This window comes from Triturus cristatus, chromosome 6 (genome assembly GCF_964204655.1).
Source record: "Triturus cristatus chromosome 6, aTriCri1.1, whole genome shotgun sequence".
Classification (NCBI taxonomy): domain Eukaryota; kingdom Metazoa; phylum Chordata; class Amphibia; order Caudata; family Salamandridae; genus Triturus; species Triturus cristatus.
Window position 1 is genome coordinate 234,923,743 of NC_140589.1, and position 27,709 is coordinate 234,951,451.

Here is a 27,709-nt window from a genome sequence, read left to right on the forward strand (position 1 = left end):
TGGGCTCTTTTGTCTCTGGTGGCCATCTTGGGAGACTTATTTGTTATGAAGTTTCCTAATTTCCTCATTTACTGCAGTCTCCTCAGTAGGAAATACTTTCAGTTTTTTACTTTGATTCCATCAAGAAGGCATTCAAATGTGTCACACATTTGCCATAAAATCAGAATGTTAGCACTCTTTTTGCTCATTAGATCACTGTAGTAAAGCTACTGCTCACCAGGGAAAACTTCTGCTGGTATTGAAAGTGCATGTTTCAGTCTGCATGTCAGAATTTTTTAATGAAATAGAAGAGGATTTGAGAAGTCACTCAAAATGTGCCCTCATTTTTCTTTCTGCAGCACTAATCATACTTTTTATGGAAAAATGAACCCCCTCATTTTGTTCCTTTTTAAATTAAATGTTTTAAGAGTTACCACTTTAATCCAAGCAAGATGGCTTCAGGTGTGCCTTACATTTATCATAAGTAGGACGGTTAGCGCTCTAGTAGTTCTTTGGAACACTCTGGAAAGCTGCAGTAGAACACAAAGGAATCAACTGACAGTCTCTGCCCTTGTTGGATGTACATGTTTTACTGAGAATGTCAGACTTCATTCTCACATGACTGAGAAAGATAATGTGAATTTACAGAAAATAAGCTCTCAGTTTAGCTTATAGATCACCTTCCAAACCTCTGTGGTAAAAGCATGAGAAAATATTTTTCTCTCAATCATGATATCCCAGCAGAAGGCTTTTTCACATGGTGAAATCACCTTAGAACATACCACAATTCCTAAAATGAGTATGGTACCATCAACAAATGATTTATAATGTAACTAAAGTCTTAAAACCTTCTATTAACTGCAATGCTTTTTAATGAGGTGCTATCATGTATATTGGTCCCAAGATGGCTGCCAACACTTCTTGGATGAAGTGCTGACAGCCAATCAGATCTCAGGATGAGATGTGTGGTTAGGCTCCGCCCACATATATATATTGATTTAAATGCTATTTTCTCAGGAACTACTGAACAGATTTACACCAGACCTACAAAAGGCACTTCCTTGACCTGAGGACTACCTCTCTGCCAAATTTCAAGTAACTCTGTTCAGCCGTTCGGGCTGTAGCTGTGTCTAAAGGTCCTATGGAAAAATGCATGGGAAAAACGCGTTTTGGGACCCCCCTTTTTTCTCAGCCCCCGCTTGACGAATCCCCCCGAGACTTTCAGGGTAGGAGCGGAGCGTAGCGCCCCACCTATTTTGAAACTTTCGCGAGGATTCATCGACCGGCGCCAAAGTTATTCCAAATAGAATGTTGCGGATTTCCTATGGAAACAGGGTCCTAACTATAACTATCTACTGGCGACCGCCAGTAGATAATATATATATATATATTCTGCTACAACTCTCCTTCTCACGTTCACCATCCACTGGAGAAAGACAGCACTCGCGGGGGGCCGTTCCCAAAGTTTATTCACTGGAAACTGACACGTTTACAAACAGACGCGTTTCGGTAACAACCTTTATCTATGTTTACCGAAGCGCCCGCCCGCCATGATTTTTGAATCCCCTTGCAACTCATCAACATCAATGAGGGACAAACGTCAATCCCGTAATCCCACACATTACCTCCCTAATGTCTGCGCCATCTTGGAATGTCTACAATACCAACATGACAAGGTTGTATACAAGCACAAATATGCACAAATCTGCTCAGTACAACGATTGAAAAATTAATCAATGCACGTTATTAAAGCCCTGGATGGGCATAAACCTGGAGAAACTCTCTGACAAAAAGCCATCATGGCTAGGGCTGCCTGCTACTAAGTTCTCTATACATTTTATATGCAATAACATAAAACAATATGTAAAAATACGGAGTGGGTGAGCAATTGCTAAGTCTATACATCTCGAGATACTATGAACAGTGAATCTAAGGAAGCAATAATCAACCAAGGAAGGGTAAAGAGGCCTCTACTCAGGATCAGATTCAATGCAATTTCTACATATATACATATATACAGATCTATATGCAGTGTCATCGGGCTGTGAACAGGAGAGTGAAGAGAGGGGAAGGAAAGAAAATAGAACTTCACTCCCCTAGATGGACAGCTAACTCTTCACTACTATTGAGACCCCATGGTGTTTTAGTTTGAAGATCGATAATGTACCGTGACTCCAATCTCCGGAGTTTGAGTATCCTGTCACCCCCTCTGGGATTCAACGGTACATGGTCCAAACAAAAGTAGCTCAACTCATCACGATTACGATTATGAGTTTTGTCAAAATGACGTGCTACGGGGTAGGTCTCATCTCCTTTACTGATCGCCCGCATATGTTCTAGAATCCTGATCTTCGTAGGATGAATAGTACTGCCCACGTAGCGCAAGCCACATGGACATACAAGGCAATAGACTGTATACAGAGTGGTGCATGTTAAGAACTTCCTGATGTTCCTACTGATCCTCATAATGGGGATTTCATAACTAAGCACTCTTTTACTCCCTTTACAGGCTTTGCATTTGCCACACGGGAAAAACCCTCCTAATGCCCCAAAGGGTGATCTAGGGGCATCCCTCAAATAACTGCACACTAAGTCATTTTTAATGGACCTGGCTTTCCTGAATGTGACAAGGGGGTGGGATGGAAGATCTGTCCCTATTATGCTATCAGTCTGCAAGATGTGCCACGTGCATTGATTAATTTTTCAATTGTTGTACTGAGCAGATTTGTGCATATTTGTGCTTGTATACAACCTTGTCATGTTGGTATTGTAGACATTCCAAGATGGCGCAGACATTAGGGAGGTAATGTGTGGGATTACGGGATTGACGTTTGTCCCTCATTGATGTTGATGAGTTGCAAGGGGATTCCAAAATCATGGCGGGCGGGCGCTTCGGTAAACATAGATGAAGGTTGTTACCGAAACGCGTCTGTTTGTAAACGTGTCAGTTTCCAGTGAATAAACTTTGGGAACGGCCCCCCGCGAGTGCTGTCTTTCTCCAGTGGATGGTGAATGTGAGAAGGAGAGTTGTAGCAGAATTTGAATGCGGGTACACCCCCGCACCAAGAAGCACCCGCCTGCGAGTGCACCTGACTGGTGTGTCGAAGCAGTAATTGAGAATTTAGGAGCACCGGATGAGTTTGAGTTGGATACTAGTGACGGGCTACGGCGCCGGAAAGGCACGCGCACACAGCAGTGAACAGTGGGCGAAGTCCGGGTAAGACGCCGGCTGGCGTTCTTTACATATTTACCAACCCGTTCAAGGCGAGGGGGAGCGAAACACGAAGAAAGCTTGTTTTAAGTAGCTTATTTTTCTTCCTTGTCTACTAGTTTTTGTAAACCTAATACATTTGTTATTTATCATCAGGTCTGATAAATATCTGTTTCTGCACATGAACCATTTTGGAGAGAAGATAGCTATTTTGTTTCAGTCATTTCAAGACTTCTGCAATGATGTATCGTTCTTTAAATTTACTTCGAATTCGGAGACCAACCGTGACAGCAAAATTCCGTACGTATATATCTGTTTAAGCAGTTTGGTGGTTTAGTTGTTAATCACATAGTTATGAGTATGCTTGGTCATCTGAGCATTATATTCTAGAGGATTCTGACTTTGCTAATTTTGATATATATATAGGACCCGTGACCAGGGTGCGGCTGCACCGAAACGCGTCTGGCGTATGCTTGCCACATATTTAAATAAATTACGCTTTATGGATTTGGGCTCGAGCTTGCTTTATGTTTATCGGCAAAAGTACTTTGGAGAATATATATATGTGTGTATATATATATATATATATATATATATATATATATATATATATATATATACATATATATATATACATATATATATATATATTCTGCTACAACTCTCCTTCTCACGTTCACCATCCACTGGAGAAAGACAGCACTCGCGGGGGGCCGTTCCCAAAGTTTATTCACTGGAAACTGACACGTTTACAAACAGACGCGTTTCGGTAACAACCTTCATCTATGTTTACCGAAGCGCCCGCCCGCCATGATTTTTGAATCCCCTTGCAACTCATCAACATCAATGAGGGACAAAGGTCAATCCCGTAATCCCACACATTACCTCCCTAATGTCTGCGCCATCTTGGAATGTCTACAATACCAACATGACAAGGTTGTATACAAGCACAAATATGCACAAATCTGCTCAGTACAACGATTGAAAAATTAATCAATGCACGTTATTAAAGCCCTGGATGGGCATAAACCTGGAGGAACTCTCTGACAAAAATCCATCATGGCTAGGGCTGCCTGCTACTAAGTTCTCTATACATTTTATATTCAATAACATAAAACAATATGTAAAAATACGGAGTGGGTGAGCAATTGCTAAGTCTATACATCTCGAGATACTATGAACAGTGAATCTAAGGAAGCAATAATCAACCAAGGAAGGGTAAAGAGGCCTCTACTCAGGATCAGATTCAATGCAATTTCTACATATAATACAGATCTATATGCAGTGTCATCGGGCTGTGAACAGGAGAGTGAAGAGAGGGGAAGGAAAGAAAATAGAACTTCACTCCCCTAGATGGACAGCTAACTCTTCACTACTATTGAGACCCCATGGTGTTTTAGTTTGAAGATCGATAATGTACCGTGACTCCAATCTCCGGAGTTTGAGTATCCTGTCACCCCCTCTGGGATTCAACTGTACATGGTCCAAACAAAAGTAGCTCAACTCATCACAATTACGATTATGAGTTTTGTCAAAATGACGTGCTACGGGGTAGGTCTCATCTCCTTTACTGATCGCCCGCATATGTTCTAGAATCCTGATCTTCGTAGGATGAATAGTACTGCCCACGTAGCGCAAGCCACATGGACATACAAGGCAATAGACTGTATACGGAGTGGTGCATGTTAAGAACTTCCTGATGTTCCTACTGATCCTCATAATGGGGATTTCATAACTAAGCACTCTTTTACTCCCTTTACAGGCTTTGCATTTGCCACACGGGAAAAACCCTCCTAATGCCCCAAAGGGTGATCTAGGGGCATCCCTCAAATAACTGCACACTAAGTCATTTTTAATGGACCTGGCTTTCCTGAATGTGACAAGGGGGTGGGATGGAAGATCTGTCCCTATTATGCTATCAGTCTGCAAGATGTGCCACGTGCATTGATTACTTTTTCAATTGTTGTACTGAGCAGATTTGTGCATATTTGTGCTTGTATACAACCTTGTCATGTTGGTATTATAGACATTCCAAGATGGCGCAGACATTAGGGAGGTAATGTGTGGGATTACGGGATTGACGTTTGTCCCTCATTGATGTTGATGAGTTGCAAGGGGATTCAAAAATCATGGCGGGCGGGCGCTTCGGTAAACATAGATGAAGGTTGTTACCGAAACGCGTCTGTTTGTAAACGTGTCAGTTTCCAGTGAATAAACTTTGGGAACTGCCCCCCGCGAGTGCTGTCTTTCTCCAGTGGATGGTGAATGTGAGAAGGAGAGTTGTAGCAGAATTTGAATGCGGGTACACCCCCGCACCAAGAAGCACCCGCCTGCGAGTGCACCTGACTGGTGTGTCGAAGCAGTAATGGAGAATTTAGGAGCACCGGATGAGTTTGAGTTGGATACTAGTGACGGGCTACGGCGCCGGAAAGGCACGCGCACACAGCAGTGAACAGTGGGCGAAGTCCGGGTAAGACGCCGGCTGGCGTTCTTTACATATTTACCAACCCGTTCAAGGCAAGGGGGAGCGAAACACGAAGAAAGCAGTGTATTGACACTTCGATTAAGCAGACGATGTTTTGTGAATCGGAGCGCCGCGAGGCTGCCTCGACGATGTTCAAAAAGAAGGAGGAGAGAGGGGACAAGAGACAAGAGGGAGGGGACACAGGCAAATCTAACATCACAACTCAATGTATCGCGCTCTAACGGCTGTACGAGCGAGAGATCAGAAAGTGGTGGGAAGGGACCTCACTACAAAATAACATTGAGGTCAACAGAGTACCCAGAGGTCTGAGGATATATACGGTACCGGCCTATGAGTCCCCGGATTCCCTATTATTAGATGAGTGGGCGGAACACACCGCTGAGTCATGCAGAGGGATGCTACAGATTTTGGTCAAATTCGCATGGAGTGACCGGAATAAGGCACTGCGAGACATTGAGGCTTTGGAAGAAACATTAAAGAAGGAGGAAGACCAAACCAAGATCAGTGAATATAAGGAGCAAATGAAGAAACGTCTAAAAAGCTATGAAGAGAAAATTAAAGCGCGGAAACAGAGTAAATTTGACCGTGACGAAAACGACTATGCGCAGGGAAGAGTCTTGACTTTCGCCAGGAAGTTCGATAAACCAAGAAATGAACTTATGAGTAACACTAAAAGACCAACACAGGTAGAGGCGGAAGTACCAGTGACATCAGAATCGGAAGTTACCGAAAATGAATCTTCAGAGGAAGAGAACAGACCAACCTCAGGATCTGGTCCAGCGCATACTCCTTTTCGGGAGGAATTCAAATTAATCCGCCAGTCGTGGCAGAGGGGAGGCAGAGGCAAGCCCCCGGAGCAAATGGGAAGAGGAAGACCAGGAGGGGACAAGGGGGTCGGAAGAGGCAACCTATCCCCACCAGCAACGCGGAGCAGGACAGCGTACACCAGAAGAGCCTCCAACAGGAGACGGTGAAAAAGGAAGCGAACCTTACCATCATCAATCTAACGACCAAGAAATTGACTAAAACTGAAGAGTCAGTCCTCGAATTAGGCCTTACATTTTGTCCCCAAAAGAACATGGAATTTACGCAGACACGCATCGATCTTTTTTAATTTACGCGTAAATTGAAATTGCACAAGTATTTTAAAACTAAACCACAAGTCACGAGACCTAAACAACAAGCCAGTGTGACACCTGTTTTGGATAAACTTGCAAGTGGGGACCTCAATGCCATCATGGTTCTGGAGGAACTAAGAACAGAAGCGGAAGATGGAACCTTAATGTCTTTGAGGAAATCGCAACAGCTGGCAATTACAGGAATAAAACAATATGGGGGACTCACTACATTTAAACCAGTGTCACAATTTCTACCACAAATGGCACCTGATGCAATTGAAGTTTTTTCGGAAGCTGTAACAAAGGACCTGACACAGCTCCGACGGAAACAGAAATTCAAAAAGGACATAACAAAGAAAAGCAATTTTTCTTTCAAACAACAAAAGGCCCTAGAAGATCTGAGTAAGGACAGAGAAATAGTATGCAAACCTTCGGACAAGGGGGGTAACATAGTCTTACAGACTAAAGTGAACTATGACAAGGAAGCGTTGCGTCAACTTTCCAATGGGCAGACGTATACTGCCATTGGAATCAACGAATATCATGTCAGTATGGAGGACTATCACTCTCTCGTCACTAAGTGGCATAATAAAGGATTACTGATGATGGATGAATTTCTATTCCTCAGAAGGCTGAATCCCACTATTCCGACTTTTTATCACCTGCCAAAGGTACACAAAAACAAATTGACACCGCCAGGGAGACCGATTGTGGCATCCCAAGGCAGTCTTACAGAAAATATGTCCATTTATGTTGACTCTTTTCTTTTGCCCCATGTCAAGACCTTGAAATCATATATTAGAGACACCAAAGATCTGCTGGGGCATATTGCTTCTCTACAATGGAAGGAAGAGTACAAACTAATGGTACTAGACATCACAAGTCTATACACCTCGATTGTGCATTGTGATGGATTGGTGGCAATGGAATATTTTCTCAAGAAACGCCCTCTCAAGTACCTGGAACACAATGAACTGATAGTAGACTTTGCCAGATTCTGTCTTACCAATAATATCTTTTTGTTTCATACACAATTGTATAGACAGATCTCGGGAACGGCCATGGGTACCTGCTTCGCCCCCAGCTATGCGAACTTGTTCGTAGGCTGGTGGGAGGAGCAGGTAGCCTGGGGTACCTCTAACACACAGTGGACAGAACAGGTTGTCGTGTGGTACCGTTACATTGATGACTTGTTCATCGTGTGGAACGGTTCACTCGACACTGCCAGAGATTACATAGAGGTCTTGAACAACAATGAAGTGCATCTTGAATTTACTGGTGAGATAGACGCTGTCTCTGTGAATTATCTGGATGTCAACATCTATCTAGAAGGAGGACAGCTCAAAACAAAACTTTTCCGGAATGAAACAGCGGGTAATTCTGTCCTGCATGCCTCGAGTAGTCACCCTATTAATCTGGTCAGGAGTATCCCCTATGGGGAATTGCTCCGGATAAAAAGGAACAGTTCAGATGAAAAAGAGTTTCAAGAGGCAGCTAACAACAGCATTAGACGTTTCGAAGCACGAGGCTATAGCAGAGGGGCTCTTGAAGAGGCTTTTGAGAAAGTAAGATCATCAAAAGGGCGGATTTGCTAAAAAGTAAAAAAACACAGAATTTGGGTGACGTCACCAATGGTGGTAAATTTAGACTCATAACCACCTTCTCCAGGGATGCGGGGACCTAAAAAGGATTATGCGTAAGAATTGGCACATCTTGCAGACTGATAGCATAATAGGGACAGATCTTCCATCCCACCCCCTTGTCACATTCAGGAAAGCCAGGTCCATTAAAAATGACTTAGTGTGCAGTTATTTGAGGGATGCCCCTAGATCACCCTTTGGGGCATTAGGAGGGTTTTTCCCGTGTGGCAAATGCAAAGCCTGTAAAGGGAGTAAAAGAGTGCTTAGTTATGAAATCCCCATTATGAGGATCAGTAGGAACATCAGGAAGTTCTTAACATGCACCACTCCGTATACAGTCTATTGCCTTGTATGTCCATGTGGCTTGCGCTATGTGGGCAGTACTATTCATCCTACGAAGATCAGGATTCTAGAACATATGCGGGCGATCAGTAAAGGAGATGAGACCTACCCCGTAGCACGTCATTTTGACAAAACTCATAATCGTAATTGTGATGAGTTGAGCTACTTTTGTTTGGACCATGTACCGTTGAATCCCAGAGGGGGTGACAGGATACTCAAACACAGGAGATTGGAGTCACGGTACATTATCGATCTTCAAACTAAAACACCATGGGGTCTCAATAGTAGTGAAGAGTTAGCTGTCCATCTAGGGGAGTGAAGTTCTATTTTCTTTCCTTCCCCTCTCTTCACTCTCCTGTTCACAGCCCGATGACACTGCATATAGATCTGTATATATGTATATATGTATATATGTAGAAATTGCATTGAATCTGATCCTGAGTAGAGGCCTCTTTACCCTTCCTTGGTTGATTATTGCTTCCTTAGATTCACTGTTCATAGTATCTCGAGATGTATAGACTTAGCAATTGCTCACCCACTCCGTATTTTTACATATTGTTTTATGTTATTGAATAAAAAATGTATAGAGAACTTAGTAGCAGGCAGCCCTAGCCATGATGGATTTCCTCCAGGTTTATGCCCATCCAGGGCTTTAATAACGTGCATTGATTAATTTTTCAATCGTTGTACTGAGCAGATTTGTGCATATTTGTGCTTGTATACAACCTTGTCATGTTGGTATTGTAGACATTCCAAGATGGGGCAGACATTAGGGAGGTAATGTGTGAGATTACGGGATTGACGTTTGTCCCTCATTGATGTTGATGAGTTGCAAGGGGATTCAAAAATCATGGCGGGCGGGCGCTTCGGTAAACATAGATGAAGGTTGTTACCGAAACGCGTCTGTTTGTAAACGTGTCAGTTTCCAGTGAATAAACTTTGGGAACGGCCCCCCGCGAGTGCTGTCTTTCTCCAGTGGATGGTGAATGTGAGAAGGAGAGTTGTAGCAGAATTTGAATGCGGGTACACCCCCGCACCAAGAAGCACCCGCCTGCGAGTGCACCTGACTGGTGTGTCGTAGCAGTTATATATATATATATATAGAAATTCACTGAAAAAACCATAGGTTTCAGGGGTGTTATAGTTAGCTGGACTTTTCACTTGTACAAAACCATTGAAATTCCCCCGTTATAGTTAGTTCAGCTAACTATAACTCGCGCGCCCGCAATGCACTGCTGATGACGTCACATATTACATCACTCATGACATGGTCAGTGACATCACTCATGACATCACTGATGACATCTCAAATGACATCACTGATGACATCACTGATGACATCATCCAGTGAATGTGTGTTATTCTGAAAATTAAATATGTTTTATATATGTATATCTCAAGGTCGATGGAAGAATAAATGGGTATATAAGTGTCTAAATGGATGATTTGTTTTTGAAAAATTGATTGTGTAACTGACTGATTAAGTGTATCATAGTGAATACATGGCTTAGTGAGTAATGTTTAAATATGTAAATATCTGTATCAGTCTCTCACTTTGTGTATAATTGGCTGCATGGGTTGGTGAGTAGCTACATGGGTGTCTATATAGGTTATTAGTTGGTTTTTTGAGTATCAGTCTGAGTGTCTGCATGGTTCGGTGGGGAGTATTACGTAGTGCATAGGTGCATGAATGAGTGACTCACTGTTTGTATGTGTTGAACACAGTATGTGTGCAGGACTGTATGGGTGGATGAGTGTGTGTATGGGTGTGTTAGTGAGTGAATGACTGTCTCAATAGTGTCTTTATGAGTAACTACATATGTTTTAAACTAGTATATGTGACTATTGGTGTATATATGTGAGTATATGTGAGAGTGAGAGATTGAAAGAGTTCCTGTATGAATAAGTATGTGTTTCTATAAGTGATTGTTTAAAAGACTAAGTATGTGTAAGTTTCCGTAGAAGTAAGTGTGGTGGTGTGTGTATAACTGTATATGCAAGTAAATGTATGTTTGATTCTTTATTAGCATGAGTGACTATGTGTGTGAGTAACTCTATGGATGAGTGGCATTGTGTAACAGGATGTATAGGTGTATGAGTACATATGATGAGTGAGTACATGTATGAGTGACTGTATTGGACTGTTGGTGAATGAGTGGATGTGTATGTGGATCTTAGAATTACTGAAGAGGTTGTTGTAACTGGTATTGGTATGTCCATTGTTTTGAAAATGTTAGTCTCTATTTTTGAATGTGTGTATCAAAGGTTATATTAGGGTGAGAGGAGGTCTGCCACTCTATCACAAGGATGATGTCATCAGTGATGTCATCAGTGATGTCATTTGAGATGTCATCAGTGATGTCATGAGTGATGTCACTGACCATGTCATGAGTGATGTAATATGTGACGTCATCAGCAGTGCATTGCGGGCGCGCGAGTTATAGTTAGCTGAACTAACTATAACGGGGGAATTTCAATGGTTTTGTACAAGTGAAAAGTCCAGCTAACTATAACACCCCTGAAACCTATGTTTTTTTCAGTGAATTTCTGAGGTTTTTTAAATGCTAATTCCTAACTATAACGTGCCTGAAACCTATGGTTTTTTCTGTTAATTTCAAAGGTTTTTTAAATGCTAATTTCTAACTATGCCTACAGAGATAGGACATGTGAAGAAAGAAGAAAAAATGCACAGAAAGAAACAAAAGAAGTGCAGAAAGAAGCAACAGAAGTCCTCAAATACGAAGATAAGTGCAGGAAGAAGGATAACGTGCAGAAAGAACAAAAAGAAGATCAGAAAGAAGCCTTGTTGCAAAATCATCCTGTACCCTCAACTTTTTCAGACGGATACTGGTGGTAACTGAGTCTGACTAACCAGTCCTAGAGCCAGTGCGATGTTAAAAGACACTTAGAATACAGTGAAAACACCTACATACACTAAGGAACATTATGCGTTGGGGTCCCCCTGTGAATAGCCTTACCTCCTCTATAAGCCCCTAGTATATAATAGGGCATGGGGATTAAAACTACCTCTTAAAACAGGCCACAGGGCGTTTTTGCACACGTTAACTCAGGCCCCGTCCCCTCCTTTCACCATTGTGTAAACACGCCCTGTGTCCGTTTTTAGTTGGGAGATTAAGTTCATTTGAGTCCTGAGGGTCCCTAGGGTCCAACTAGCCCACTAGGTACCTCCAGTAAGTGCCACAGAGCTGCGTTGCAGAGAGGTGTAAAAAGTGGCACGGCCTGGACCACCTCTCTGCAATGCAGCTCAGTGGCGCTTACTGGAAGCACTTGGTGGGCTAGTTAGCCCCCAGGGGCCCTCAGTATTGAAGGGAAATTATATCCCCAATTTAAAACGTGCCATGGTGCGTGTTTGCACACGTCACCTCAGGCCCCGTCCCCTCCCTTCACCACTGTGTAAACGCGCCCTGTGGCTGTTCTAAGTTGAGAGATTAAGTCCCCTTGAATCCTAAGGGTCCCTAGGGTCACACTAGACCACTAGGTACCTCCAGTAAGCGCCACAGAGCTGCGTTGCAGAGAGGTGTAAAAAGGGGCTTGGACTCAGAACACCTGTCTGCAGCGCAGCTCCCTGGCGCATACTGGAGATGCCTGTTGGGGGCGCGTTTGCAGAGTGCTGCATGGAGGGGGCATGGCCTCCGGCACGATGCCAGTCTTTTATTTATTTTATTTTTTTAAGAAGGGGGGCTGTGTGGTTCCCCTTCTTATTCTAATTTATTGGCCCTGATGACCCCATCCCCCAGGGCCTGTCTCCTAATTATATTTTTTTGACCCCAATCCCCAGGGCCGGCCACTGTTTTTTATTATTTTTAAAAAATATATATTTATAGACACACCTAGGACATGCTGGACAAACCGTACGTACCTATCACCATGACGATTTGCGTAATATTCATTAAAAGGCGACTATGCATGCAATTAATCCACGTGGAATGTATTTACACCACTAGTGAAGCTCTGACATGTCTGATGCTCTACCGTGCCTAATCCCGGTAGACACCCTTGTCGTTTATTTATACAAACATGGGTAGCTATTGACGGGCACATTTAATACACATGCACACCAAGCCATTCAAAGGGGATTCGACAAAAATTCGACAAAAACTATGCAAGAAACCCCCCTCACAGTTAATAAAACACACATCCACTGCCGGATGTGTAATACTTTTTATTTTACTCTCTGGAAAGGGGACGAACATCACTTGCGAGTCACAGCGCGCTCCTGACAGAGCCCAATGCTGTGTTACACCCACCATTGCCTGCCGAGTGCCACACACCTCTGTATTGTATTCCACTAGCTAGTGCATATGCTATGACACTCTCTAGCCCATGTGCACTGTAACACCACCCCGTGAAAATGTCATGCCACACTTGTCTTCGCACGGGTTATATTGCCCCATCTAACGTGCCTTCCTCGATGCCTATGTTATAACGCACAGTGCTATGCCATACATATTACAATTTGGGATCCATATCTTTGTCACAGTGCATATGCAACGTTACACTCCCCAGCACATATTTTATATTACAACTTTAGAGACTAGTTAGGTTACACAACACTGCCCTGTGCATATTACACTCCAAGGCGCATATCGCATAGCACGCGCTAGTGCCTTTGCTATCTCGCGCTCTCCAATGAATCTGTCATTGCGCACAATGTATTGCATATTATATTTCACGCCTGGTTCATCTTATATCACACTTTTTGGTGCATAGTTTATACCATACACTATATCTAGTTTTCATTTTCAATCGTGCTCTCAGGACTATGTTCTATATAACACTGTGTTCACCTACCCTTTTCACGGGCATTACATTTTGCGATAGGGGGTGGAGGGTCAGGGAGTGTTTTTGCCAAGTGAGCCCGGAGTCACAGTCACTAACGTCTTCTTCTTCCTGAATAAAAGTGAGATTATGCTGCATATTTGTTCATATTTTAAGTAGTTTGCACAGACAAAATGTTTTAAAAACAATAAAGTTTCTAATACCCGCCTTCTCTGAACAGTTAGCTTGCTGCCCCATCCCCCTCCTCCCTATCCTCTGTTGTGTGAATCCATGGACTAGCCTCCTCCCTCCTGCCATGCATGGTCTGATGTGCTGCCACTGCCCTCAATTTAGTATGATGTACCAGTCCACTCCTCCTGCCCTCCATTGCCCAATTCTATGCCCCATCATTGACCTCCTGCTTAAACTCTGTGCTTAGCTTGCTGCCCCTATTCTCCTTCCCCCTGCCCTCCGATGTCTTTGTGCATGCCCCTGCTCCATCCTTTTTGCCCACCATGTCCCATGGACCTGCCACTCCTATCTACTCTGAGTGTTCTGTTGAGCTGCCACTCCCCTCCCACCTGCCTAGCATTGTCAGATGACTGTAACCTGTCCCTGCCACCTCCACCCTGCCTGTCCACATGCCATGCCTCTATCCTCTTCCTCCTGTCCTACATGGTCCATTGTACTGCCACACCCTTCTGCCCTCCCTGGTCTGTTGTGCTGCAACTGCTCCTCCTGCCTGCCCCGTGTGGTCTGTTGTGAGGCCCCTTCCCCTGAACTTTCTTGTCTGTGCACAGGTCCTGACCCTCCCTTCTATCCTCCATCGTCCTTTGTGCATGGCCCTGCACCCTCCTTCTTGCCTATCATAGCCATTGTGCTGCCACTAACCCTCCCACTTGCCATGCATGGTCTTCTGTGCTGCCATGGCCCCTCCCACCTTCCCTGTGTGGTCAGTTAGCTGCCCCTGACCCCCTCCCACCTTCCCTCCATGGTCTGTATGTATGCCATCACAGTCTCACTGTTGCTCTTCATGTTGTGTCTTGCTTCTAGTGCCCATCCTGCCTGACCTCCATGGCTATCTTGCTGCTCCTGCCCTGCCCCCTTGCCCCCAGCCCTCTGTTTACATGTGCAGACCCCTACTCCCTCCCTCCTGGCTTGTCTATTCCATTGTAATGCCCCTGATCCGTCCCTCCTGCCCTTTATGGTCTGTTATGCTGCAGCCTTCTCTCCTGTCTGTCCATTATGGTCAGCTAGCTACCATTGCCTCTTGCCCCTCTGTTCTCTGTTGTCCATGTGCATGGTCCTGTCCCCTCCCTCTTGCTTTCTATGGATTGTTGTGCTGCACTCCCGTCCTGCATGCCCTGTGTGGTGTATTGTGCTGCTGCAAACCCTGATGCCTGCCCTGCAGGGTCAGTTTGGTGCACCTCTCCATGTCTCTCCTGTCCTCTGTTATCCAAGTCCATGTCCCTATCCCATTTCCTTCCATGATCCAATGTACCATACTTGCGAACATTTTGAACTTGGTAAGAGGGAGATTTTGAAAAAAAACTGGGGTATTGATTTTCCCCTTTGAGTTACATTGAAAAAGAGGATATTGTAGACAGGAGACAGATCAAATAAAGCCCATTTGAGCTTAAAAACATTGGACGTTTCCTGGCTGAATCGGGTCTGTTGGCATGTATGGTTGTACTACCATTGCCTCTTCCTTCTGCCCACAATGGTCTATTACATTGCCACAGCCTTGAAGGAGGGTAGATTTTGTATCACAGGGGGCCCCTGGCCCGTTCTGTCCACACCTGAAGTATGAGACCCTTGTCCTTGCCCTGCCAGCCGCATTTGTAGGCCGTATTAAATTGACCAGCGGGTCCTGTGTTGCTATATAATTATCCTGAGACATCCTTACCACTCAGCCAGCATAAAACCCCTGTGTAGGCCCTTCTGTTCAATATGTAGGCCTCTTTGTTAAATTGACCATAGCTCTGCAATTTTAGTGTATAGCAGTCTGAAGGCAGGTCTGCGAGGCCTTCTGCTCCAAACTAGTAGCCCCCACCCTACCCGAGTGCTCCGTGCTCGGTATCAAAGTTCAACATCCCCCTGAAGCTGTCGACATACAGTAGGCTGCATCCTGGACTGGTACTTGCTTCCTGGGCAGGTTTCCCGCTTTTAAGGAAGTGGCAACCGCAGACCGTCAAGTTAGGAGAACTGAGGAGATTTTATACATGAATATATTGAATTCCTGTACAATACCCATTATTTTCTGCTTGCTCTATGGAACTTACGATAAGCGATTGGCCTGAGAGACTGACCTTTTCACCCAGTCCATTGTCAGCATTAAGTGGGTAAATGACGAAATGTCTGGTAAAATCTGCAGACGAAGCTTTTGGGTAGCATACGTAGGTAGATGTAGCGTGCAAAGGAGCCCACAAAATGATATAAAAAGGGAGCACCCACAGATATCGACGGACAACCTCGCCGTCTGTATGTAGGTTAACAGGCTGTGCAGGTTTTCCCCAAGAACTGGGAGCTCTTGTCTTCCTTTGCTTAAAATGTCTTGCTCTGCTTTGCTTGAAGTATCTTATTCTATTTTACCTATATGAAATGTCATGTTATGTTTAACCATTGTTCTCTTTACTTTTGCATTTAAAAGATGTTGTATTGTAATTGCAGGAATGCTTGCTCTAAGAGTAAATGTGAGTGTCCCTAGGTAACATTTTCCTTGGTGTAACTTGTTTCTCATGATGCATTTATAGATGTGTTTTCTCTCTCTCTCTGTCAGTCCATTAATTGAGATACAGAGAATATCATGACAGCTGTATGATTATCTGGATTCTGTATTTTGTACTTTATGTCTCTATTCTGCGGTTTCTTTGAAGTTGCATCTTCTCATTAAACTGCCATTGTATTCTGCCTCCAATTCCATGTCTCATATGTCTGTTTTCTTCATTTTTGGAGCAAGCGTTCCTAGGCACCCCGGCTCAAATTAAGGTGCCCCTTTTGTCCCTGACTCACTCTCCTGCTCAGTTCTGTGGTGGCTCCCGGGGCTCTGGGGACCGCCCCTAGCTTCCTTGACCCGTAATAGATCTTCCCTCCAACAGCCTCTCTTGCAAGTCCTGTATTGTTGGTTTGTTGCCCCTGCCCCCCTTTCCACTGCCCTCCATAGTCTGTTGTGCTTCCACGGCCCTTCCTGCCTGCTCAGTGTGGTTAAATTGTTGCCTTTGCACCCTCCTACCTGCCTTCAATTTTCAGAGTCCGTGCCCCTGGCCTCTGCCTCTCAACAGTATCCTAATGAACAACTAGATTGCTAACATTCTACATTTATTACAAAAGTGTGGAACGCCTGACATCATCTTGATGTAATCAAAACTGTAATACCTAGAGCATTCCTTTAGAAATTACATATATGAGAGGGTCTTATTGGCATCAAAATTATGGTTAGTGCTCTAAAAGACTAAAATAAGGACATATTTTCTGAGTTTTCAAATAGCGACAAAGCACTTTTAAATTATTTGTTATCTGTATGTTTTTTTATCTAGTTGACAACTTGATTAAATGTTGCACTTAGGGGAGAGGATGTGGTGTTACTTCCAGAACTGCAGACTTTGCAACTGGGGAACCAGGTTGAAGTTTCTGCTTCAGCTCGACATTCTGTGATTCTGGTCAAATCACTTAGTCTCCCCATGTCTACAACCAAAATGAATTTGTTCTTGTGTGATGTAACCAATGCTCATGTAAAGCACTCCAATACCTGACAAGTCTGCACTATATAACACTGCAAAAACACAAAATAATAAGTGTTTTGCACACTTCTGTCATTGGGCTATATTTGGGCTATATCTGGGTGATTTTGGGCTACATTTGGGCTCTTTTGTCTCCGGTGGCCATCTTGGGAGATTCATTTGTTATGAAGTTTCCTAATTTCCTCATGTACTGCAGTCTCCTCAGTCGGAAATGCTTTCAGTTTTTTACTTTGATTCCATCATGAAGGTATTCAGATATGTCACACATTTGCCATAAATTCTGAATGTTAGCACTCTAGTTGCTCATTAGATCACTGTAGTAAAACTACTGTTCACCATGGAAGTCTGCTCCTGGTATTAAAAGTGCATGTTTCAGTCTGCATGTCAGAATTTTTTAATGAAATAGAAGAGGATTTGAGAAGTCACTCAAAATGTGCCCTCATTTTCTTTCTTCAGCATTAATCATAATTTCTATGGCAAAATGAACCCCCTCATTGTGTTCCTTTTTAAATCTAATGTTTTAAGTGTTACCAGTTTATTCCAATCAAGATGGCTTCAGGTGTGCCATACTTTTGTCATAATGAAGACAGTAAGTGCTCTAGTTGTTTTTAAGAACATTCTTGGACATTCTGTCATTGGGCTATACTTGGGCTACATCTGGGTGATATTTGGGCTACATTTGGGCTCTTTTGTCTCTGGTGGCCATCTTGGGAGACTTATTTGTTATGAAGTTTCCTAATTTCCTCATTTACTGCAGTCTCCTCAGTAGGAAATACTTTCAGTTTTTTACTTTGATTCCATCAAGAAGGCATTCAAATGTGTCACACATTTGCCATAAAATCAGAATGTTAGCACTCTTTTTGCTCATTAGATCACTGTAGTAAAGCTACTGCTCACCAGGGAAAACTGCTGCTGGTATTGAAAGTGCATGTTTCAGTCTGCATGTCAGAATTTTTTAATGAAATAGAAGAGGATTTGAGAAGTCACTCAAAATGTGCCCTCATTTTTCTTTCTGCAGCACTAATCATACTTTTTATGGAAAAATGAACCCCCTCATTTTGTTCCTTTTTAAATTAAATGTTTTAAGAGTTACCACTTTAATCCAAGCAAGATGGCTTCAGGTGTGCCTTACATTTATCATAAGTAGGACGGTTAGCGCTCTAGTAGTTCTTTGGAACTCTCTGGAAAGCTGCAGTAGAACACAAAGGAATCAACTGACAGTCTCTGCCCTTGTTGGATGTACATGTTTTACTGAGAATGTCAGACTTCATTCTCACATGACTGAGAAAGATAATGTGAATTTACAGAAAATAAGCTCTCAGTTTAGCTTATAGATCACCTTCCAAACCTCTGTGGTAAAAGCATGAGAAAATATTTTTCTCTCAATCATGATATCCCAGCAGAAGGCTTTTTCACATGGTGAAATCATCTTAGAACATACCACAATTCCTAAAATGAGTATGGTACCATCAACAAATGATTTATAATGTAACTAAAGTCTTAAAACCTTCTATTAACTGCAATGCTTTTTAATGAGGTGCTATCATGTATATTGGTCCCAAGATGGCTGCCAACACTTCTTGGATGAAGTGCTGACAGCCAATCAGATCTCAGGATGAGATGTGTGGTTAGGCTCCGCCCACATATATATATTGATTTAAATGCTATTTTCTCAGGAACTACTGAACAGATTTACACCAGACCTACAAAAGGCACTTCCTTGACCTGAGGACTACCTCTCTGCCAAATTTCAAGTAACTCTGTTCAGCCGTTCGGGCTGTAGCTGTGTCTAAAGGTCCTATGGAAAAATGCATGGGAAAAACGCGTTTTGGGACCCCCCTTTTTTCTCAGCCCCCGCTTGACGAATCCCCCCGAGACTTTCAGGGTAGGAGCGGAGCGTAGCGCCCCACCTATTTTGAAACTTTCGTGAGGATTCATCGACCGGCGCCAAAGTTATTCCAAATAGAATGTTGCGGATTTCCTATGGAAACAGGGTCCTAACTATAACTATCTACTGGCGACCGCCAGTAGATAATATATATATATACGTTCTTTCTTTGGTCGCTGATAACATTGGGCCCAATATGACCTAGCTGGACTGAACTTCTCAAAATAGTGCTGAGGTCCCTCATCTATGATTTCAAAGTTACTGCAACTGGGAGAAAAAGGTATGGGTTGGCCCTGAACTTGCCACAAAGATTGCACATGAGGGAGAATTGCACATTTCAGAAAGAATTTAAAAGAGGCCTGTGTGAATCCACCTTGAACCCAGGGCAATGTGGGCCGCGGGGGGTTGTCCCAAGGTGACCCTCCCTTAACTTAAATAAAAAAATAAATATATATTTTCACTGAAAAAAACAAAAGTTAAAGTAAGGTTTTAGTTAGGTGAATAGGTCAGTAACAACATTAACGTTTTGAACTAAAAAAGCCCACAGAATAGCACAGTTGTAGTTAGCAAAGCTAACTATAACTTGCGCCCCACCATGCACCAGCTATGATCTCACATACTACATCACTGATGATATGTTTTATAACGTAATTTATGACATCACTGATAACATCTTAAATGACATCATTGATGACATCGCTGATGACATACAATGAGTGTGCTTGTTCGTTTTAGGCTGGTACCTACCATAGTACTTTTCTATCTAAATTTGTGATGTTATAAATTATATCAGAGAACAGGTCATGAGTGATGTAATATGTGATGTCACAAGCAGTGCTTGGTGGGGGCGAAATTCTGTGTTTTTGTTTTGTTCAAAACGTTTATGTTGTCACTGACATATTCATCTAACCATAATGTTACTTTAACATTTGTTTTTTTCAGTAAATTTCTACGGTTTAAAAAAAAAATTCTTTTTGTTTTTTTCAGTGAATTTCTAGTTTTTTTAAAGTGATATTTAATTACCAAACGTAATTTGAAGCCCCCACCGTGCGCGGCCTTCGGCCAGGCCCTGCAGCCAACCCCCCACATGCAGTCAACACCTTTCTTAATCAAAGAGGCTCTTTAGGCCCTGAGGACGCCATCCCTCAAGGTTATATATGTTAAAAAGGGCAGGACCATGCAGCCACCTTCCCCGAGCCTTGTAAGGCCCTGGGGAACCCATGGCTATTTATTATTAGGTCGAGCCTGGGCAGCGCATGCACTGCGAGGCATGCTGTATTCGAGTATGGACTTGAAGCCCCGCCCACTCTCTGCCCGTATGTGTCATTGGCTTGTGTCATTGTCCTTTGTTAATTGCCGGCTTCTGATTCACTAATAGGCTTGTTAGTCCCTCCTTAGTACCGCCTTGTCTTTATTTATAAGCTCCCATGAGGACTGGCCCTTTTTACTTCGGTTGTTACACGGTATGTCTTATTTAGTCTGTAAGCACTATTTTCTTTAATGAGTTTCACCTACTGCAGGCACCACATGCTTACCTGCAATGCACTTTCAATTTCCAAGCATCCCGGGACAATGGCGGCTGCATCTTTGAAATGCAATAGGTCTTGCATTTAAAAGAGTTTGAACTATTGGCATTGTAAATGATCAAAACAGATAAATAAAAGGCATTGTCATTTACGATGCCAATAGCTTAAACTTTCGCAAATGCGAGACCTATTGCACTGCAAATGCTTGTTTCATTAAAGGGGAGGGAGGGCGCACGGCCCCCTTCCCCGAGCCATATGAGGCCCTTGTAACCCCATTCCCCAGTGCCATTTCTGACAATAAAGGGAAGGTGGGTTGCTTGGCCCCTCGCGAGCTATTATCAGCCCTGGGGACACCATCCCCTGGGGCCACTAATATAAATAAAAGGCAGGGGGGCCAGGTGACCCCCCTGAACCTTAATAATCCCTTGGGAACCCCATCCCTCAGGGCTATTTCTAAAAGTAAAGGGAAGGGGGGCCACACTGCCCCCTCCCCGAGCTGTTATCGGCCCCGGGGATCCCATCCCCCAGGGCCCTGAACATTTAAAGGAGAGTGCTCTGGTGCCCACCCAGGGCACCCAACATATAGTCGATAGGGGGCCCCAGGGGATGGGGGGAGCCCCAAGGCCGCCATGGCCCCAGCCAGCTCCCCGCATGCATTGCTTCCACCTGGAGGGAGCAGCACCTAATGTTGCTCCCTCCGGGCGGAAGCATTTTTAAAGCTCCCACCTGCTGGGAGCGGGCTTGGTGTTTCTTCACACTTTGTAGGAAATACAGAAATGCTTCTGCCAAGCCAGAGCAAACACGTGTTTCCCTGCCCATGCTGGTGCAGACAGGGAAACTGCTATGTCCCTGGGGTGGGCTCCCTCCCTTTTTTGAATACAGCTCGGGGGTGAGTACCCCAGGGCATAAAGATAGTGAATGCGGCTGGCTGCCTTTATTATTTATATCCTGCAAGACTCCTGTGCGATCGCAGCGTTTTTTGCTGATTTATTTTCTTCTTTTTTACCCCAAGGGGCCCCTATGGGGTCAAGGTATCCCTAACCTTACCCCCTTACACTTTTTTTTTATCTTCAGGACAGGGGACTTAGTCCCCGAGTCCGGTAATGGCTGCCAGAAAATTTTTCTCATGCTGCTGGCAGGCAGTCAGAGCATTCGCTTCAACGGGAGTCCGACTTCCACAGGGGACAAGATGGCCCAAAAATAAAGCTCCCTGGGCCAATCAGAACACTCTATCTTTAAATTGCTACTCCCACGAGATCTCGCCGACCCAACCGTCCAGCTATACAATTCTTTTTCAACCTTAATTTCTCAAAAACTACTGAACGGATTTACACCAAATAACAAAAAGCACAATCTGTCGACCAAGATCTAGATTCCTGCCAAATTTGGTGCAATTCTGTTCAGCAGTTTTCTTTGCTGTTGGCTTGTCTAAAGAAGTCTATGAAAAATGCATAAAGATTTTGTGTTTTGAGTCCACCTTTTTTCTCCGTCCCCGCTTGACAGATCACCCCGAAACTTTCCATGCACAAACTAGTCAAAACTAGTCTTTTTGGAAAAGTTTTGGGGTGATTCGTCAAACGGGAATAAAGTTATTAGCAACACAAATAACACTTTTCCTATGAAACAGCTGACCTACCTATAACTACTCAGTAATACCTGCCACTAGATCATATATGTATATGTTTTGTGAAGTGCCAGTACTGAGTTACCATTGCTGGGACTGTGGTACCCAGAGAGGCCACCCTTATGATACATTGAGGGGTTGAGCACCCGCAGGTGGGTTGGGCACACAGTAAGGGGTTTGGCTCAGGGTCTGGATGGCACTCAACCCCCCACTGTGCACGGCCTCCACCGTTTTGTTGCTGGTTACCCAAGGGTATTGGGCATATGTTCAACTTTCAATATTAAGTAAAAAAAACACCTGAAATTGAGGGAGAAAGCAAAGGGTAACATGACCTTATATTTAGGTATGGTAATATGGTCTTAGCTGGTGTTAAAATCCTTAGAAATTCACAGAAAAACACATATGTTAAAGTGAAGTTATAGTGAGGTGTTGAAATGAGATAGAAACTAATGTATAAAAAACAAAATACGATTGGTACAGCTGAAAGTGTGGATGTCGCCATTAATATGGTGGGTTACTTGACCAAGATTACAGGTGGCATGTCTTAGAATGTTGCTGTCATAAGATCCTAGCCTGTGTAATTCGAATCTCTTGCTAAAACTCAAACACTGGCTCTTGTAAATCACATCCCAGGAGTCTTAGGCAGTATTTAAATTTAGATTCTGACTTGCATAACTGCATTTGGTATAGCTGGGAATTATTTTGTCTTCCATGATAGAAATGATCATCTCCATTTGGTCTGGCATTAATCAAGACCTTTTGATTTTACTAAATTTATATGTATACTATACTTATATAAAGGGGCTTTCAGCCATCTCAGGGATATGCGGCAACAATGGTCCCGTGCCTACACACCCTTTATACCACGGCACTTGAAGAATCGGAACTCCCCTCGTCGATGCGTGAAATTAGCCTAGTGTCACTGCTAAAACCTGACAGGGACCCTGCAGACCTAGGCTCCTATTAACCACTGGCCCTACTGAACGTGGACTATAAGGTACTAGTGAAAGTCCTAGCATACCGATTAGCACACATAGTCCTAACCCTAGTCCATGGGGATCAAAATGGGTTTGTGCGCTCTCAAAGCAGCTCCTTGAACCGGATGGCATTTTTATAGAGTAGCTGCATACTCAGCGTGTCATTGGCCACACTCTGGATGCATCATATTAGACCTGGAGAGGGCCTTTGACTCCCTGGAATGGGAATTCCAGTTCGCCGCACTAGCCTGATATGGTCTTGGCGAAGCGTTCATCCGCATGGTTAAGCTGCTGTATTGGAAGCCCACGGTACGGGTGAGGACATGCACATATATACATGGTGGGAAGAAGAACGAGGCAAGGACGCCCTTTGTCTCAGTTCCTCTTCTCCTTACCCATAGAACGCTTGGCGGGAGCCATCCATGCGGGAGCAGACTGGGGCATCCCGCTCGGGGATGGCACACACACGATCTCACTGTACGCAGATGATATTCTGGTGTATATCAGTTATCTGATAGATCTCCCCACTACTGGCGCGCGTTGTAGGAGACTTTGTTGTCTTGTCGGGACTGAGAGTTAACGCAGAGAAGTCATGTTTATATCCTTTTAACTGTTGAACATAAACTGGGTTTAGGCTTCAATCAGTAAGGCCACGCCTCTTACCGTAAGTAACAACAAGAATACCAGTACTGATATTAAACTTTCTGTCCACTTTTTTTGTGTGGGAACATTTTGAAAGACAACAAAATGAACACCGACCACTTTTTCCGTCGATTTAATCAATCAATTTTGACTATTTTTCTTTAGATTCACCATAAAATGATAGTGTATTTACCAAGAACAATTCAAACAAATATCACAAATTGATAACTGTAAACATATAGAAAAACTTTCATTGCTCACATTATTTACACACTGCATTCATTTCAAACCATTCATATCTACATTCACTCCCGTACCATACTGAACAGTCCAGAAACAGACATACTCTCAACTGACAAATTCTGTAATCACTTCTAAGACATAAATTTTGAAAAGGCCATAGGACAGTGTTGTACACCGTAAACACAGTACAATATTTTTTCAAGTGGTTCTTGAAGTTCTTATGGCCAAAGGGCTAAGGTCGACGCGTTTCAAGCCCCTTCTACAACCGGGGCTATCATCAGGACCTGGGAGCTAAAAACAGAAAAAAGGGCTTTTTTAGTCCTACTAGACTGCCACCGTCTCTAGTTGCAACTATGCTATTCATATTTATAAATACCTTTAATTAGTGATCAATGGATCATCCACAAGACCTCTTGATGTCTATGATCTAAAAAGATACAGACCAAAAGCATAGTTTCTGCTACACAATGTTAGATATTCAAGGATAAAAAAGCCCATTCATACTAGTGTCACTCATCTTGTATGCTTACGTGAAATTGTGGGTTTCAGCAGTAACGATGTTGATTGTATCTGTAAGATGAAAGGAAGGGTATAAGCGTCTAAGTACCAAAAAACTACGCTTTATATAACTGTGTGGACAAACTTCTCTATATTGCTTACAGACGCCTTTTTTAGGCAGGGGCCAGCAGAAGTCGCGAGGAAGAGTCAGATTCAATTCCCAACCATGGGAAATGTCCACTCGCCGGCAAAACTACAAAAACTAGAACCATCAATAGTTTATAACCTTTCAAAGAAAATCTTGACTCAAGACGAACAGAGCATATTGGAAAAAGGGTTATCATCTGTTCCCGCCAAAAACACAAAGTTTGTACGACTAAAAATGGAAGCAATAGAATTTTGTAGAAAAATCAGGTTGAAATCCTTTTTTGCCCAGAACCCATGCATCGAATTGACGGAAAATACCGGCCTAAAGAAAAAATCTTCTTTTTGTCCCCCCACGAATAAAATTCCAAAAGAAGTGGTGACTTTCGAAAAAACAATTCTATCAGCAATCGCAGAAATGGAAAAGAAAAAAAGATGGGTTAAATTTAACACCTCAAAAACCCAGACACAAGCACTATCGAATCTTCAGAAAGACACATCCATCATAATAAAGCAGGCCGATAAAGGCGGCTCAATTGTTGTTTGGGACACCATAGACTACACAGATGAAGTGATGAGACAACTACAGGACAGCAACTGTTACAGAAAAATCAAGAAAGATCCAACTATAGAGTTGCAAAGTATACTTTTCCCCATACCCGAAAAAGGCTTTCAACAAGGCTTTCTAAACAAAAAAGAATTTGAGTTTCTACAGAATAAAAATCCAAGGACTCCTCTCTTCTATGTGCTTCCTAAGGTACATAAAAATGCTTCAATACCACCTGGAAGACCGATAGTCTCTGGTTGCGAATCTCTTCTGGAACCAATTTCGAAGTTTGTAGATTTTTTCTTGAAACCATTTATTCAAGAAGTGCCCTCATTCATACGTGACACGACAGATTTTATCAATCAATTAGAACGATCAGTTTTTGAAAAAGACAGACATCATTTAGTCACACTAGATGTTGTCTCCTTGTATACTTCAAATACCTCAGGATGAAGGTCTGGCAGTCATCAACTTATATTTGGAGAGTAGACCAAGACCGACAAGAGTTCCCACGGAATTCATTATGGACCTAGCAGGCTTCGCCCTTAAGAAGAACTATTTCAACTTTAAAGGAGACTTCTACTACCAAACTAGAGGAGTAGCAATGGGTTGTCCATTTGCTCCTGAATTGGCAGTCCTCTTCATGGCAAAATATGAAGAAAAAATCATCTATAATGACAACCCATTTTCCCAACACATTGGGAAATGGGTCCACTATATAGACGACATTTTTATGATTTGGACAAATACCGAAGACAATCTAGACCTGTTTCATGACTGGCTCAACAACCGAACGGAAGACATAAAATTCAGTTTGAATCACTCAAAGACCAAGATACCTTTTTTAGATGTGGAGGTATATCCAGCAAACAATGGACTGGTAACTACTCTATTCAAAAAACCAACAGACCGCAACAAAGCATTACATTTCTCAAGCAGCCATCCCAGGAATCTAAAAGAGAATTTGCCCTATGGGCAATTTCTCAGGATTAGAAGAAATTGTTACTACAAGGATGAATACGTACTACATGCAACCAATTTGCTGGACAATTTGAAAAAGAGAGGATATCCAAAAAAACTATTGAAAAAAGCCATGAAAAGAGCTTGGTGGACACCACGAGAAGAGCTTCTAACACAGAAAGATAAGCCTCCTCTGAAGAAGATAGTGTACGTTTCAACATTCTGTCCAAACTCAAATTCATTAAAGAAGGTTATCTGCCAAAACTGGCACTTAATCAAGAACTTAGACCCTTCTTTGAGAGATAATCCACTTTTTGCCTTCAAAAAAGACCGCAGTATTGCTAATCAAGTAGTACGAGCATCCATGCCAACAATAAAAAATTCCTTAAGAGATTACGTTGGCCTCCCGCCAATAACTGGCCATCATAAATGCGGGACCTGTTCCTGTTGTGTGTCTACTGAAGAAGGAATTTTGTTTGTACACAACTCAATCTATTGGAAACATGAATGCTTTACAAATTGCAAAAGCAAAAATGTGATATATGCAATTCGTTGCCCCTGTGGCCAACTGTACATAGGCAAAACCAGTCAGGAAATCAGAGTCCGAATCTCACAACACAAATCACGGATCAATAAAAATTTGCAAAATGCTCCACTAGTTCATCATTGGAAAACATACAACCATCGAATAACAGATCTAAAATGGACTGTCATTTCCAAAGTAGAACATGATTCAAGAGGAGGCGACCTTGAACTGAAATTATCAAGGCGAGAAGCAATGCTTATAGTGAAATTCAATACAGCTATGAATGGTCTGAATGAATTATCGGAAATATACAATCTCGGATAAAACCTATTTGACATTTTTGAAAGATTTTATCTTTCTCCCCAAGTCCAAATCTGTATGAAATAATATAGTCCCTCTATCTTGCTTTGAGTTAGACACCCATTCACCATAGGACTGTACTCGTACGAGAGATTTACAGGACGACAGGAACTATGCACACTTTGAACTTCTAAACAAGTGCATTAAGTCACTCTTCAATTGCGTGAGAAATAGGGCTGCGCCATTACTTACCAACATTCCTTCCTAAGTTCAAATCTGTATTGAACAATAAAGTTTCTCCATTCAATTGAGAGATACACATCTATTTTTTATTGGGCCCAATATACACGACAGATTTACAGGATGACGGGAAATATGCACATTTTTAAACTCCGAGACAAGTGCATCATTCTACTCTTTAATTACGTAAAAAACAGGTTTGTGGAAACCCATACCGCAACATATCAACTAAATTCTCCCATCTTGGTAAAAGCCAGATACTACATTACCCAGAAGGCACAAACACCGCTAGCAGCGGTC

General features: G+C 42.8%; 1 protein-coding gene across 2 annotated transcripts in view; it reads left to right on the forward strand.

The window, feature by feature from the left end:
• Positions 1-27,709, forward strand: part of TP53I3 (tumor protein p53 inducible protein 3) — a 159,022-nt gene that overhangs the window by 42,916 nt on the left and 88,397 nt on the right. Inside the window, exon 1 of one of the 2 annotated variants that reach the window (XM_085610594.1) lies at positions 3,352-3,490. The exons of the other annotated variant lie outside the window; for it this stretch is intronic. Coding sequence (XP_085466720.1) covers positions 3,430-3,490 — 61 coding nt within the window. The 5' untranslated portion in view covers positions 3,352-3,429. Of the gene's footprint in view, positions 1-3,351; positions 3,491-27,709 lie in introns of those variants that run through there. 2 annotated transcript variants of the gene reach the window in all.